The sequence below is a fragment of the Trachemys scripta genome, chromosome 10 (genome assembly GCF_013100865.1).
Source record: "Trachemys scripta elegans isolate TJP31775 chromosome 10, CAS_Tse_1.0, whole genome shotgun sequence".
Taxonomy (NCBI): Eukaryota; Metazoa; Chordata; order Testudines; family Emydidae; genus Trachemys; species Trachemys scripta.
The window spans coordinates 19,432,331-19,448,044 of record NC_048307.1 but is presented as its reverse complement, the minus strand read 5'-3'; the positions used below and the strand labels follow the sequence as shown (position 1 = coordinate 19,448,044).

The following is a 15,714-nucleotide window of genomic DNA, read 5'->3' as shown; positions in this document are numbered from 1 at the left end:
CCTAAAGCACAAGAATGGAAGGAGCAAGTACACATCATAAATTAGGCTCTCTTAAAGTGACAAGTTTTGTCCTGGGAAAATGAAGTAAATGGACAGTTTATAGTGCCTCATTAATATTCTAAGGATTTTAGTTTTTTAACGACATCCAGGGCCACATTCTCAGCTGCTGTAAATCTGTGTTGCTCTACTGCAGTCTGCCAGTTAAGGGTCTGGCCCACAATTTTAGTGTTTCTTAGACTTGGCATAAAAGTGTTCCAATGAGTAATTCTCCTCACCTTCCAGGGTCTGAGACACTGTGGGTCAATAACAGCGTTTTCTAAAACCCGGATCGAGGTACCTGGTCATAGACTCAAGAGACCCCACGTTAAGGGAATGACCTCCCACAGAGAGGATTTGAGTACGACTTCACTGTACGATCTTGACTTCCCTCCAGCTCCTAATATAACCACCATCTGTCATCTTTTGCAAATTATGATGATTTTTATTTATGAACCACATCCCCATCCCCACTTCCACTGAGACTAACTGGGTGCTGCCTAACAAACACAAAATCTAATGCAATAAAAACAACCCAAAACATCCTCACTGATATGCAAGCAAATAAAGCCAATTGAGGGGTTGCAACCTGATAAAAGGGATGAGGAGGAGCAGGTCAGATATGGAATAAAATCCAAAACACCTGTGCTCAAGTCTTAATATGTTTTGTTAAACAGGGGCAAAGAAGAAGCAGAGGGGTTGCAGAGTGCAATGTGTTCCTCACGGTAAGGCCCACCTTCCAACCAAGGCTCAACCACTGAATCTCTAAAAGCAGGTGCTATCTGAGCACAGACACTCATCAGGCCAAGGCTCAAAGAGGAGGTTTTGAGAACGGCCAAGGCTTAGACCAATTGGAGCTTTAAAAACAATGTCCGCTTCAAGCCACTTTACTACTCTCTAGGAAGGCAATTTAAAGAATGCAGAGAAGCTATACTAGGGTCAGTCACTGAGCCCACTGACTTAACATGCTGATGCATTCTGCATAGACTTCAAGCAACTGAGGACCTCCGCTACTAAAGTTACTGATGATCAAGCCTCAAGGACTCGTGCTGTTCTTGGGAGTGCTTTTCAGGACAGATCCAGTTATAGCCTATACAAGTAGGGGGCAAAAAGCAACAAAACATGCATACTCACCTACTTCTGTACTAACACCTGGCTTTCCATTAAGCTACCACGAGCAAATGTCCATGAGGCTTTGTGTTAACTAAAGGTTTCCTAAACACACAGTTTACCCACCTACGCTCCTCACAAGTCCTTCTGTAAGCTCTGAATTTTCTGAACTTCAAAAGGTCATTGAAATTATTAGTCACATGCTTCCTCCTACGTATACAACTGCTTTATAATTTGATCAATTTAAAAATAGTTAAACGCCTTTCACTGAAAGCTAGATCCCAAGCCCATGGATGATGAAGGGACTCTATCCACTGGCTTCAATGGGCTTTGAGTCACTCTGAACCAAGATAAACATCAGAACCCTGAAATATACAAAGTGCTTCTACTTACGTGCACAGAATGGACTGGTCTTCTCGATCTGTGAATAAAGAGGAAAAACTATTAATTATACAAGAAAAGTAGTATGCTGACAGAGCTATTTGCATTTACAAAATTCTTTTGAACAAACAGGAACTGCCTGGACCTCCCAAATCTTATGATACATTGTCAGTCAAAAATGTTGGGATCACATCTCAGTCAATTTGTCCTAGTGTTAAACTAAGTGCCCCTAACACCAGGATTCTGTAAAAAAAAAAAAAAAAAAAGAACAAAAGGCTAAATATTCAAAGAGCTTTTTAAAATTTAATTGGACTCCTCATTACAGTTAATCTAATATGCACAGATGATACCCTGTAAGAGAAGCTCATAGTGCTGGAAAAGAAGTTTGTACTACACTTACTAATAAAAGCCTCCTAATGAGACTAAGTGAATGACCCAATAGATAAGCCACTCAAAGCTAAAATGATAGTAGGTCAGTAGCTTTAGAAGCTGAAGCTCTGGCAGTATAGGAATTATAAAAGTTAGGAAGTGCAGATAGCCTAAGTAAAGTGTTCTCTCAGTTCCACTTCAGCTCTAGAGGGGATTTCTACCATGAGAGATGAGGACTGAGAGGGAGTGGAAAAGCAGCAGAATGAATGGTAAAGGCTCTGGGGAAGGGCCAGGAGAATGTGGCACAAGACTGAGGAGCATCAGAGAGCATAGAAGAGAATTAAGAGTGACTTTAAGGGCTGGAAGTAATAGTAATGGTCTGGACTAGGAGAAGAAGGGGACACCGAATTAAACTGAAGGGTATATGAAAAAATGTCAAGGGTGCTTAGTAGGGCCAGAGGCAAATAGGGTAGCTGGAGAGAGCTTTACTCTATAACAAACTGTGGAAATCACCTATCCAAAGTTTAAATTAAAAAGAAACTGGGGCTAGGAGAAACCCCAAAGCAAAAAATGAAAACCACCTCTGTGGTGGCTGTACCCAGGGAACACCACAGTAACTGTGCTGTACAAACCTGAATTTCAGATTTCACAAATGCAAATCGAAGAACAAACGAGAAGTGATCCCAAAGAAATAGTCTAGCATTTCAACAGCTTATCTGGGAAAAAATAATCTCAGCCAGAGAAGGTAGCTAAGGAGTAATAAGATACAGTAGGAAGTGCTGTCTCCCTAGCTCTCATCAATTCAACTGAAGTTGTGTTGTGCTGAACCCTCTCAGGATGTACTGATAAATGTACAATCAGACCCTGATCCACCTTAATCAGAATAATAAACTCCCACTGTCTTCAGCTGAAGTTGCTGGTACCCTATGGGGAAAGAATCAGGGCCCAGAGCCTGTCTTTGTCATCTTTCAGTCTCCTACTCTTCTGCAACTGTTTGAATACCGAACATCCCATTTAAGCATTTTGTAGGATTCCCATCTACAGTCACCTGCGTTCTAGGATAAACATTCTGCCAACTTGTGAATGGGCATCATGTCATTAAAACAAATGCCCATGAAGACTATTGACCCAAACATATGTTTCCAGTCAGGAATATTGGAACAGCTATTCATCCTGAGGTTTAGAGCCCATAATTCAGGGGAGATGTTGTCATAAATATTCTCTGTGCTGAGTTACTTTAAAAACTGAAAAATAACGTATAGGATCATGTTAGGCAAAATTCTGGTAACCATGAATCCTGTCAGATGCTATTGCTAGTCAGTGGTGGCAACAGTAATTGCACTGAGGGCTCAACTCCCCCTAGTCTTCCCAAACCAAGTTACTTGACAGATTTCATATGACCTTCAGCTGTTGATTCTGAGCAGAATCATCAAATGCACCTCAAATCCCAATTTGCTAAGAAGTAGGCCAAAGACTATTCATTGATCAATTTCCACCATGTAGAAGTACAGCTATGGGGTGGGTATTTTTCTGCAGTGGTGTCCAACAGAATTGCCTATGTTGCCCTCAACATACCCATAACACTTACAGCTCTGCATTCAAACAATGGCTAGGATCAAATTTCATTCTTCAGGGCTTCAGCTAGTTGCCTGAAGGGGTCAGAATTTTTTTTCCCCCCATGATGCAGGTGTATTCTTTTTCCCCCTCCTCAACTCCCCCCGCCCCTTCCTTAGAAACATCTGAGATTGGCCACGGCTGGAGATGGGAACCCTGGGTAGGGCTGACTGGTGCTCTGAGGAGGTACAGAGACTTCTCTTTATTACATGCCTGGCTGGTGGGTCTTGCTCACATGCTCAGGATTAAACTGATTATCAGATGTGGGGTCATGAAGGAATTTTCCTTCGGGACAGATTGGCAGGGACCTTGGGTGTGGTGTGTTTTTTTTTTTTTTCGTCCTCTGCAGCATGGGGATTGAATCACCCACTAGGACCAGCTGGGCATCTCTCTTGGAATCAATTCCCTGGCATTTGCAGGATCCTCAGACATTGCTGGCATCTTGGTCTCGCTACCTGTAGCACAAACAGTTTAGTCTCTTGAGGACTGAAGTGCTCTAGTCATTGGGCTCAATATAGAGGTAACTAGATGAAATATAATGGCCTGCGATTATACAAGAGGTCAGACACTAGATGATCGAATGGTCCCTTCTGGCCTTAAGCTCTAGGGCTATTATTTTGTAGCACCTGCTGGCTCTGCAGCTCCCATCGGCTGGAAACTGCGGCCAATAGGAGCTGCAGGGGCAGCGCCTGTGGGTGGAGGCAGTGTGCAGAGCCACCTGCTGCGCCTCTGCCTAGGAACCACCTCCTGCACCCAAACTCCCTCCCGGACCCCACACTCAGCACCCCCTCTAGAGCCCAACACCCTGCTGGCCCCTCACCAACCAGACTATAAACCGGCATTTCAATGAAGATCAGAAATGCCGGTTTATAGAGCTTTCTGGTTGGTGAAGTGATAGATAAAACAGCTTTTACTGTATATACAGTACTATTCTGATTGCCCACAAAGTCTCTGTATAGAGTTTAACACGTCGTTGGTTTAGCACCAAGGTAGGACCTTATCGATGGACACTTCCTAATAAATTTAGGGCCAAATCCTAAAGTCTTTTCCCAGTTTCAATTTATTCTTTACTCGGGCAAAACTTCCATTAAGGTCAATGGGAGTTTTGCCTATGTAAAGGCTTCAGAATCTGGCCTATATAAATTTTTACTGTAAATTCTAAGAGCTAGCTATGTTCACACTGAGTAGGACCTTATCTGTGAGTAGCCATTGATTTTTAGGGAGAATGCTTGCAGAGTAACATACTGCTTAGCATGAATTAGGATTTCTGAATCTGGTCATAAAACAGTAGCTTACAGAAACAAAACATGATGATGATGATGATGATATGCTGCAGTCCAACATAAAAATATTTTTAAAATGAGCAATTTCTGAGACCAAATTAGTTCTTAATTCAGTTTCTCAAAATCGAGCAGTTTTCCTGCTCACCATAGATTTGTGCTTTATTGCAAGGAAGTTATTTGTCAGATTCTACATAGCCAGTTATAAGCTGTCAAATAACAAAATTACAGGAAAAAGTGGATAGCAATTTTTAGATTCCTGGAGGTGTAGCACTCAATATTTTTTAGAGACCTGTGACATTTTGATAGAATCATTTGACATTGCTAGTAGAAACTGGCTTGTTTTAACTATGGGAAATCATCTTCTCATTTAGGAAGACAAATTATCATGCAATAAAAGTATATTTATAGGATTGTGTACCTAGTGCATGAATCTGTCTTCAAGACTTCTCTTTAAACACTTAACATTTTGTAGCCTGTGACGGGATTCCCAGCGTGTAACCTGAACTGTGGGACCGCTGAGCCCTCTGTCCCACCAACCTTGGCTCTGTCTCGCGCTGCGACACTGTTGGCAAGCTACAAACCTCTGGCAGGTATTGTACACTGAAATCCCCAGTCAGGAACACACCCAACTGAGTTACATGAATGCTTCTCCCAGCCACTCATGAACTGTCTTACACTGGTCAGGCTTTTGACCAGGGCAAGTTCATTACCCAGTCTGCCCCTCCCTCGACTGGGAGAGGACACACACAAGCCCTTGTAAACTGAGCCCAGGACTTCAACCAAAACACACTGTTTTAGATGAAATATAAAACAGATTTATTGACTACAGAAAGATAGATTTTAAGTGATTATAAGTAGTAAGTGTAGAGATTAAAGTTGGTTATCTAAGAAATAAAAGTAAATTTGCAGTCTGAGTTCTATAATCTAAACATGACTTGAATCAAGTAGTGTCTCACCCTGATAGATGGTACAAACAGGACACAGATCTTCAGTACACAGGCTGGAACTCTCCTCTAGCCCAGGACAACCCTCCCTAGTTCAAAGTCTTTGTCCTCAAGATATGTTTCCAGGTGTTTGAGTTGTGAGGGGAATGAAGCAAGTCATGATGTCACTTACCCTGTTTATATATATATATAAATTTTCTAGTTTGCTGGAAAGATCTATGCTTGTGACACAGCAGTCTGCCCCCATTGGTCAAGCATTATCTATGTGATCTCTTTTAGAGGTCTTCTGGGATGGTCATTGAGAAAGTGGATTCCCTTTAATGGGCCATCAGCACATCTGGCTACTCCATTTTTGTACCTGAAAGGTTGGTTGTGGGTGTTCCCAACCTCACAACATATTTCAGTAACACATATATAGCAAAACTTCCTAACTTCACATACACTGATAGCACATACAATTCACCAGGACATTAATGTTCAACAGATCAAGTTTTTCAGAATGATACCTCACAAGGCATACTTTGTACAAAACATGTCAATTATATGACAGTGATAAATATGGGGGTTCCAGGGTATTGTTTTGAGGTACAGAATGCTGCACATCCCCTCTAATTGTGTATGCTTTGCTACTAAGTTACCAACACTGAGTGCTAATTAATATCATATCTAATTAATCAAAACTTTCTGTACTAATATATACATATTTAAAAAAAAAAGTGGCAAAATAGGGTGAATTTGGCCTCTTAAATTTGCAGCATTCTAAACTGACTTCCAGATCACAAGTCTAGAAAAAGTTGTGGTTGATTTTACTTCATCATAAAATGATATTAAGAGCCTACTCCCATTCCTTCAATGGTGCAGGATCAGATCCTACAACAATAATAGTCCTTTTCTTCATTGAAAATTCATGCTGTAAGTAGCGTACTTTAAAAGCTTTAGTTTGTACATTGGTACAAACTAAATAGCTACATTTATTTTACTAAGAAGTTGGTTACCAAAAGGTAATATGATCGGGTCCTCTCCAAACACTTTTGACCAGGGAGCCATCTTCATTGGACTAACCCTTTCTAAGTAGGGCTGAGTTGGGCTTCTTTTAAGTTGGAGATCGAATTTTTGCTAAAAAGAGAGACTGTTGTGCGTAAACTGAAGCATTTGGTATAAAACCAGAACAGTAACTCCTAGATACAGAGCTTCCAATGGAATTTCTGAGCCCTGGGGACATGAGAAAATACTGGGATGGGTAAGGGAGCCCAAGATTTTCTAACCACCTCTTTTCTTATCCATTTCTGCTCTTCTTCTCCTTGTTTTTCCTTCTCTCTGTCCTTCAACTGCTAAACAGCAGCACTTAAATCTACCTTTTAGTAGTGTCCTGCTCTCAGTAAAGTGTGTCCCTCACTCACCATTGACTGTTCCCTCTGCTCTCTTGATACTGTTATCAACCATGATTATTACAGTAGTGTCTGAGGGCCACCAAGAGTGGGGCCCCATTTTGTCAAGCACTGCACAAATAGAGTAGCAGATTATCCCTTCCACAGAGAGCTTATGGTCTAAATAGACAAGACAGACACAGGCTGGGGGAAGGAGTAGAACACACCAGCTAAGTGAACGTGTGATGGCAGCAAACATCATGTTGGTTCCACAATTATTTGGGTGGGTGAAGGGGGTTAGTAAGGAGATAAGCTAAATACACATAGAAAGGAAGGGGGTATGGGGCAACAGAGAAGAAGGTGAAGAGGGTCAGGTAGGTGAAGGGACTATGAGGCAGTGGGTTGGAGCAAGCAGCTACTCAGCACAGGGCAGAGACAGTCCAGTCAAAACTGTAGAAAGTTCTCTGAATGTCCAGAAGCCCTTGCTTTAGCTGCTTCTGCATCTATCAGCCAAAGACTTTGGCTGGGTCCTCTCCATGGTTTTCCGCTAAGACTGCCTGTGGGTGGGGGAGCAGGGCAGGGGAGGCACCACCTGGGTCCCAGTGTCCACAGAGTGTGTGTGGGGGGTCTTGCCTACACAGTTCTGGGTCCTGGGGGTGCAGCAGTCCCTGCTTTGACTACTTCTGCATATACCAGCTAGAGTCTGGCTAACCCAAGCAGACTGTAACCTCTGGGTGTTCTTTTACTGCCCTGATGAACATCACCAGAAATGTCCTGCATCCCCACCTCTGCTCTGGGTGTAATTTGTGTCAGTCAGAGGGCGCAAAGCAGAGACCATACAGCAGCTCAGGCTTCTCAGAGGCACACTGCATACGCTAGCATCGGTGTGTATGTCAACACCTGAGTTGGAGTGTTGTGAGAAGAGACTTATTGGCATGGAGAGGAACTTGCACAAGGCACCCATAGAATTCTGCTTTTGTCAGTAAGCAGCACAAGATCACTCACATGCACTGGCCCCCAGGATTTATCCCCAACTTCCCCTCCTCCCACCTGGCAGCCATACAAAGTCATTCCGCTTTCAGCTCCATCTCATTGACCCATGCAGTCTCCGAATCCTGCTAATCCTCTTACTGACAAACTAATTGTGAACATGCATGAACAGAGGTTTCCAAAGGTACTTTACACCAGTAGATGACACATCAGCTGTTCTAACAAATGGCAAAAGTAGGGTTACCATATGTCCGGTTTTTCCTGGACATGTCTGGCTTTTCGGTAATCAAACCCCCGTCTGGGGGGAATTTCCAAAAAGCCGAACATGTCCGGGAAAAATACTCCCAGCTTTGCCGGCATCCCTGGCTTACCTTAGAGTGGGCTCCAGCGACTGCTGCTGCTCCCTGACTCCTCAGCTGTGTAAGAGCCAAGCTGCCCGCGTGCTACCGGCTTCGGGCAGCCCCCATGCCTCCAGATCCTGCACCCCCGGAGCCCGGGAGGGGAAGTGCCCAGACGGGGGTCCAGGGTCCGGAGGCATGGGGGCTGCCCAGCAAACCGTGAAGCCGGTAGCGCTCGGGCAGCTGTTTCGCATGGCTGGGAGGGAGGAGGGGGAATGCGGGGACTTTGGCGAAGGGGCAGAGTTGGGGTGGCGAAGGGGCGGAGTTGGAGTGGGGAAGGGGCCCGGTGGAGTGTCCTTTTTTTTTTTTTTTAAATATGGTAACCCTAGCAAAAGTTAGGATGAACAAAGCCAGGAAGCCCGTTAAGAGCCATCCTTTCCTTTGAACTGATGGTCAGACCCCAACATGTCTTGTCCTTCAAATAATGTCTCATTTACTTTTTAGAATTATCCATTTTGGTTGCTATTTCTGCCGTGGATAGCGAGCAGGCATCGTCCTTAGGCATACGCGGCTGCGTAGGGCACCTGAAAATTTGGGGCACCACTGGGTCTTAGTGTCCAGCCTCCTGCCACTTCCTATCCCTGTTCTGACCCTTCCTGAAGGCTCCCACCGCAACTGGCTGCTGCAGCCTGGTGAATCTTCCAGCCTGCAGACCTATTAGCACAACATTGAAGCTGTTAAAGAGCCATTCAAGTGGTAATGAAGCCATTTAACAGGCATTTGCCAACCCCCAGGTATATACTGTCAGTTTACGAATTTACTGACCAAAACAGTTGTGCATTACTGTAATATTTATTCAGAACACGTTAGTCTACATTTAAAATTTGCTTTAAAATATTTCATTAGTGAGTTGGTGAAGATTATAAAATCACATCCCTAAAAAAAAAAAAAAAATCCTTGCATAGATTTTTAGATGCACAATCATCTTTAGCCATAAATTCTTGGATCTTCAGACACATAGTTTTTTAAATAAATCCTTCAGAAGACCATCCTTATCTAAAATACTCATTTTAATTACTATAGTAAAAAAAACTTGCTTCCAAAGTCTTTCTGTCCATCCCTTTCTCCCTTCACCAGCCCCCCGGCCTGGTGAAGAGAGCCCTTAAAGGGACAACACCCCTTTCCTTCTAGATAGCTGGACAAAGAGTTTCCCTTCCTTTACTTCTGACTATCTGATGAACTAGTTTTAAGAGAACCCTCCAGCAAAATCAGTACCTAGTAAGATATAAAATCCTTTATTATGCCTAAAATCTTTGGAAACATATTTTTTAAAGTTGATGAAATTTCATAAACGTGTCTATTGTTATGGAGATCACACAAAGTAAATTAGTGTTCCCTTTTTCTAAAAGTAGTGAACATTGTTATGAACACACTAAACCTCTGTGACTGATTTAATTTAAAATAATGTCTGTGTTTCAGTGAGTTAAAAATGTAGTAATCTGGAATAATTATTTTATGAAGGTTTTAAGAGTACATTTTAAAATATAAAATGAGTTTAGAAATACTGATTACAAAAATGTAAAACAGAAGAGCTGCATCATGTATTCCATAATATTTAATGTTGTATTCAGCAGGATACAGCTGACTCACCCTTACTACAAAATTTTTGCAAATAAATCTGACAAACTGCAGGGCATATTAAAAAACCAGTGACTGTCATTTTTTATTCCCAAAGTTAGTACTTTTAATTAGGTCCCTTCTGCATGTCCAGTCTTCACCATCTGGCATGCAGTGGAAAACATGCTTCATTTTCTTTAGAAAGAAATTGCAGAAGTGTTTCTCACTCGCTCCCCTTCCGCCCCCACCCCCCATGTCATTTGCTTCATTTGGGTTCAGGGATTTGGCTGGAAGGGGGTGAGCAGAGTGGGGGAGGGAGACAGTGGGGAGAGGGCGGGGCCTGGGAGGAGTGGGGCGGGACCTGGGGCGGAGCAGGAGTGGATTATGGGTGGGGCCACAGGCAGAAGAGGTGGACTGGGTACAGGGGTGGCTCTGTTTTTTTTACCGTCCCAAGCATGGCAGTCAGGCGGCTTTCGGCAGCGCGGATCATGCAGATTTGGCGGCATGCTTGCGGGAGGTCCGCCGGTGCCGCACCTTCAGCATCCCTGCAGCTGAATTGCAGCCAAAACCGCAGCACCGTCGGACCTCCCGCAGGCATGCCACCAAAGGCTGCCTGACTGCCACCCTCACAGCGACCGACAGGGCGCCCCCCGCGGCTTGCCACCACAGGCACGTGCTTGCTGCGCTGGTGCCTGGAGCCGCCCCTGGCTGGGGAGCTAGTCTCCCCAAGCGGCAGTTTCACCTACCACCCATGACAGCAGGTAAGAGCAGGTTGGCTCCCACACACTGCAGTCTCCTTAGGCAGGGGCCATATTCACCGGCTTGGTATCATTTGCTGCCTCGTCCCTCTCCCCCACCATCCCTCCCGGGATGTGAGCCCGGGCTGCCATTGGGCATAGGAGCACCAGTTTAATAATACTGCATAGGGCTCCATAAATCCTAAGGACGGTCCTGCTAGCGAGAATACTTATACTCACTGCCCTGTTGTGAGAATACTTATATGTGTACTTAACTTTACTCATGCAAGTAGTTCAACTTGAGGGTACTACTCATCCAAGTACTTCAAGTGCATATGTGTTTATAGGATCTGGGCCTGTGTTTTTAAAAAAAAAAATCCAAAATTTTTCTTCCAGGGCCCAATATCCTTTTGATTCATAGCCCTTTGTTCTTGGATTTGACATTAACTCAAATAATCTTGCTATAACCATCCTCAGTATTCCCTTTAGAATTTTGGAGACTTTATTTGTCTCCTCTTGGGGGGCACAGAGGAACATTTGGGGGGGGCAGGTGCTGGGGCCCGGGCCAGCCCCTAGGAGGGGGCGGGGGGGGGAAGGGAGTGCCACAGGGCCACCCAGCTCTGGTCCTGGCCCTGACCTTGGCTCTTGGTCCTGGCTGCCGGCCCCATGCCTGAGGCTCCAGCCCCACCCCCAGTTGTGGCCTCAGTCCCACCCCCAGTTGTGACCTCAGCCCCGTTACCCCATCCACAGCTGTGGCTGTGGGGTGTGTGTGTTCATGTGTGCATGCACACAAAGACAGGGATAAGGGGAGGGCACAAGGTAAAAAGTTTGGGGACTACCACCCCCACCAGTCTTTCTGAAAACCCAAATTGTTTTCTCTAGAAGCTATTGGGCTGTTTTATTGATATGCCTTCAATCTGCTTGTAACTCTTGTGTGCCCCCTGGATCGCAATAGACCAGCTAGTTCTGCTTAATCACAAACGTGATCTGATGGTTTTTCACAAGGAAGCAGTAAGTTGGCAGCTTTACCATAAAAGGAGAAAACAGACTGAAGCTGTGATCAGACACTGGCTTCTTTACATTTATACTGGCTACACTGCCTAAAGGGGATGTGTCTGATGCAGTCCCAGGAAAGTTACAGCAGGAAGATGGCTTTTCATAGCAGCCCCCTTTCACCATTTTAACTTATATGAATATAATTAAAACTTTAAAGGTGCAAGTTTCCTTCCTCCCTCTTCCCCCACTTATTAACTAGTTTATTTTCGTTTATTTTTAACCCAAGCTTTCAAAGCAAATCAGCTTTTAAAATTGTTTATTTCATGGCTTTTTACATAAAAGAAACAAGGTTCCTGACTTGGCAGGAGGCTGTAATAGATCCTCTTCATCTCTGATTCTTATGGACAGAGCCTTCACACCAATATGCAAACTTTATCCCAATTGTTACTGCTACGCTACCCAAGCTGGCTTTGCACATCTGCATTGACCAATACTACTAAACTGACATTTGATTCCCTCTGTGATTAGGTCCAATCACCTTTTGGTGGGGGTGGGGAAGTGATAACACTTGTGTGATGTATGTAGCTATGTAACTGTAAGGCTGTTTTCTATGTACTGAATCTTTCAGTGTAAGGTTAGCTTGATTGTTTGTCTGCAAGGACATTCAATATTGCATAGTTCAACTCTGTAGAGACAGTGCTGTCTCATGGAGACCTTATTTATGTTCTTTCTTTCATTTTGATTAAAGGAAACAAAGTCAAAAGCAGAAAAAGTTCATGGCTGCTCTCTACAGTGATAGACTTGGCATGTTTCTGCCTTATCTGAGCAGAGCCAGAGTGTGTACCATGAATTCGTCTACCTGTGCATACAGAGACAAAATGGCTACATTCACCACTAGTGGCAGTGGGGAAATCAGAAAATTGCCTCTCTCCAGTTCCACTTCCAGAAGAGAAAATCTTGCAAGACTGTTTTGCAAATCTGAGCAGAGTCTTAACAGCACAGTGCTTCAAGCACCCACTTGTGCTTAGGGGCAGCCAATGAGCACTTGATTCATAGTTTGGAACACTTTTCAAATTCACAAGACGTCTGATATCAAATGGGCAATCAGAGAAGTAGAAAGCATTTTGAAAGGTCCCATCAGTGACATAGATCTGCTTCTCTGCCATACAATACTTATCTCCCCTTCCACACACACTTTTACCTGGGTAAATTTTGACTGTTCAACTATTAGTACACTGGACTGTGAAGTGAAGCAATGTTACAGCATCTGGCTCCTGGCCTGCTTTGTGTTCTATCCTGTCAGTACAGTACTTTATTCACCTGAGTGTATTCGTTTTCCCCCTCCATTATAAAGAGCAGGTCACTTGAATCTTTGATGTACTGCCACAAATTGCATTAACACTCACTAAGAGCTCACCAAAAGAGCACAGGGGTGGGAGGGGAAGGAAGAGAGGCTAAAACAGATTGAGTGGATAATGCATTCAGCTCAAGAGGTGCATTTCTTTGTCTCAGGCTATGTCTACACTACACAGCTTTTAACGACAGGGCCAACAGCCCGCTGTTCACACTGGCACTTGTCAAGGCAAAACTTTTGTCTTTGCGGGGTGGCGGGTTAAACACCTCTGAAAGACAAAAGTTTTGTTCTTCAATTGCCAGCGTAGACATAGCCTTAGATTGTACTGGGGTTTTACCTGCAGTTCTAAAGATGCTTGGGCAGAAGAGTATCCATCTGTGAGCAGCGCCGTATTATTGCCTAGGCCGACAAATTTGCAGGGGCGGAAGCTCCTCTTCGCGCCCTGCCCCTCTGCTCCAGCTCACCTCCGCCTCCTCTGCAAGCGCGCCACAGCGTCCTGTTTCTCTCCCCTCCCAGCGCTTGCGCCGCGAAACAGCTGTTTCACTGGGCAGGGAGGAGGGGGAACGCTGTGCACTGGGGGAAGAGGCGGGGGCGGGGATTTGGGGAAGGGATCCAATAGAGATGGGGAGGGGGCGGAGTTGGGGCGGGGACTTTGGGGAGGGGGTTGGAATGAGGGTGGGAAAGGGCAGAGTTGGGGCAGGGCCAGGGCAGCAATTATTTCCCAGCATAGGGGTGGCAAAATTATTAATCCGCCACTGTCTGTGAGATGGCAGGATAAACAAGGGGGGGCGGGGGTGAGGCAAAGATACTATCACTGTTAGATGATAAACATTGTAGAAAGGTGTAAATAGATTAGGAGCCCCTTATCACAGAGGTGGGCAAAATATGGCCCAGGAGCCGCACCCAGTCCTTCAGACGTTTTAATCTGGCCCTCGAGCTTGTGCCGGGGAGCGGAGTCCGGGGCTTGACCTGCCTTGGCACTCCAGCCGGGGAGTAGTGATGAGGGCTTTCCCTGCTCCGCACGGCTCCCACAAACAGCAGCATGTCCTCCCTAAGCTCCTACGTGAAGGGGCAGCCAGGAGGCTCTTCACGCTGCCCCTGCAGCTCCCATTGGCCAGGAACCACGGCCAATGGGAGCTGCAGGGGTGGTGCCTGCGGATGGGGCAGTTCGCAGAGCTGCCTGGCCACGCCTCCGTGTAGGAGCTGGAGGTGGGGAGATGCCTCTGCTTCCGGGAGCTGTTTGAAGTAAGCGCCACCCAGAGTCTGCACCCCAGCCCTGATCCCCCCCCTCCTGCCCTCTGAACCCCTTGGTCCCAGCCCATAGTATCCTCCTGCATCCCCAACCCCTCATGCCCAGCCCCAACCCAGAGCCCACACCCCCAGCCGGAGCCCTCACCCCCTTCTACCCCCAATCCCCAATTTCGTGAGCATTCATGGCCTGCCATATAATTTCCATACCCAGATGTGGCCCTTGGGCCAAAAATTTGCCCACCCCTGCCTTATCAGAATCATAACTCTTTGCAAACTGATACTGTTTCTCATTCAAAGATCTCCTCTGTGATCATTAATGGATAAAGCCACAACATGCCCTGTGAGGTATTAAGTATTATTATGCCCATTAAATTTATGAGGAAACAAGGGCGCTCAAAGGTGAAGTGATTGGGCCCGAGTCACTGACAGTGACAGATGGTGCTAGACTGATTAGTCAAGACTCCCAGTCCCCCACTCTCAGAGGCAGAGCTAATAGATACAATTTTCAACATCACCTCTGGGATTTAGGTGCTCAACTCCCAGTGAAGTTAAGGGGAATTGTGTGTCTATCTCCTAGTCAACATCTCTTTACACTTCCCCCTCGTTTGAATACACATTTGTGTGGGTGTTGGGCAGGTACCCAAATATTGAAGCTCAGTTTTCCTTGGCTATGTTTTTGAGCATCGGAACAACTCAAAAATTGATCTCAGACCTCCTATCTGATGCCTAAATACGAACCCAACAAAGAGGGCGTGCCACTGGGATAGCTTAGCAAGGACCAAATGCATAATAGAAGAAGAGGTCTCTGCTTAGGTATTTGGATATGCTTTTACTCCGGCAACAATAAAAACTCTTGGGGGCAGATCCTCAGCCAGTGATGATGTCATCATTCTGGTGACTTTCATGGAGCAATGGCAATTTACAGCAGTTGAGGATCTGCCCCCTTATGAAAGCAAAGTCCGTCAGCCCAGGATGAATGAGTGGATTGCCCTGGGCTATCTGTCCTGAGGAGGCGCTATTAAAGCACCGTTCTTCACACTTTATAAGCATAAAGATACTCTTGGTTTTTAAAGGACCCTATATGCCTGTTGACTAAGCACGATACTAAAACCTCACCAGGAAAACATGCAGGGAGTCAGTGCTGCAATGCATGCTTTGCAAACATGATTTTCTGTTTACACTCCAGCGGTAAACATCTTTGTTCAAACCCCATATTTGCCTGTGCGTGTCCATGTGTGCATACACTTTATATATACACAGGGCCGGCTTTAGCAAGAGCGGGGCCCGATTCCTGGGGGCGGGGCTTGCTGCAAGCCCCCAGGACCCG

The 15,714-nt window shown here is 45.2% G+C and overlaps 1 protein-coding gene across 3 annotated transcripts in view; it reads right to left on the bottom strand.

Moving 5' to 3' along the window:
* The window catches only part of MYH11 (myosin heavy chain 11), a 97,301-nt gene that overhangs the window by 54,151 nt on the left and 27,436 nt on the right, over window positions 1-15,714 (bottom strand). For all 3 annotated transcript variants that reach the window (XM_034783322.1, XM_034783323.1, XM_034783324.1), the window contains exon 4: window positions 1,540-1,567. In XM_034783322.1, the coding sequence (XP_034639213.1) occupies window positions 1,540-1,567 (28 nt within the window). The remainder of the gene's footprint in view (window positions 1-1,539; window positions 1,568-15,714) is intronic.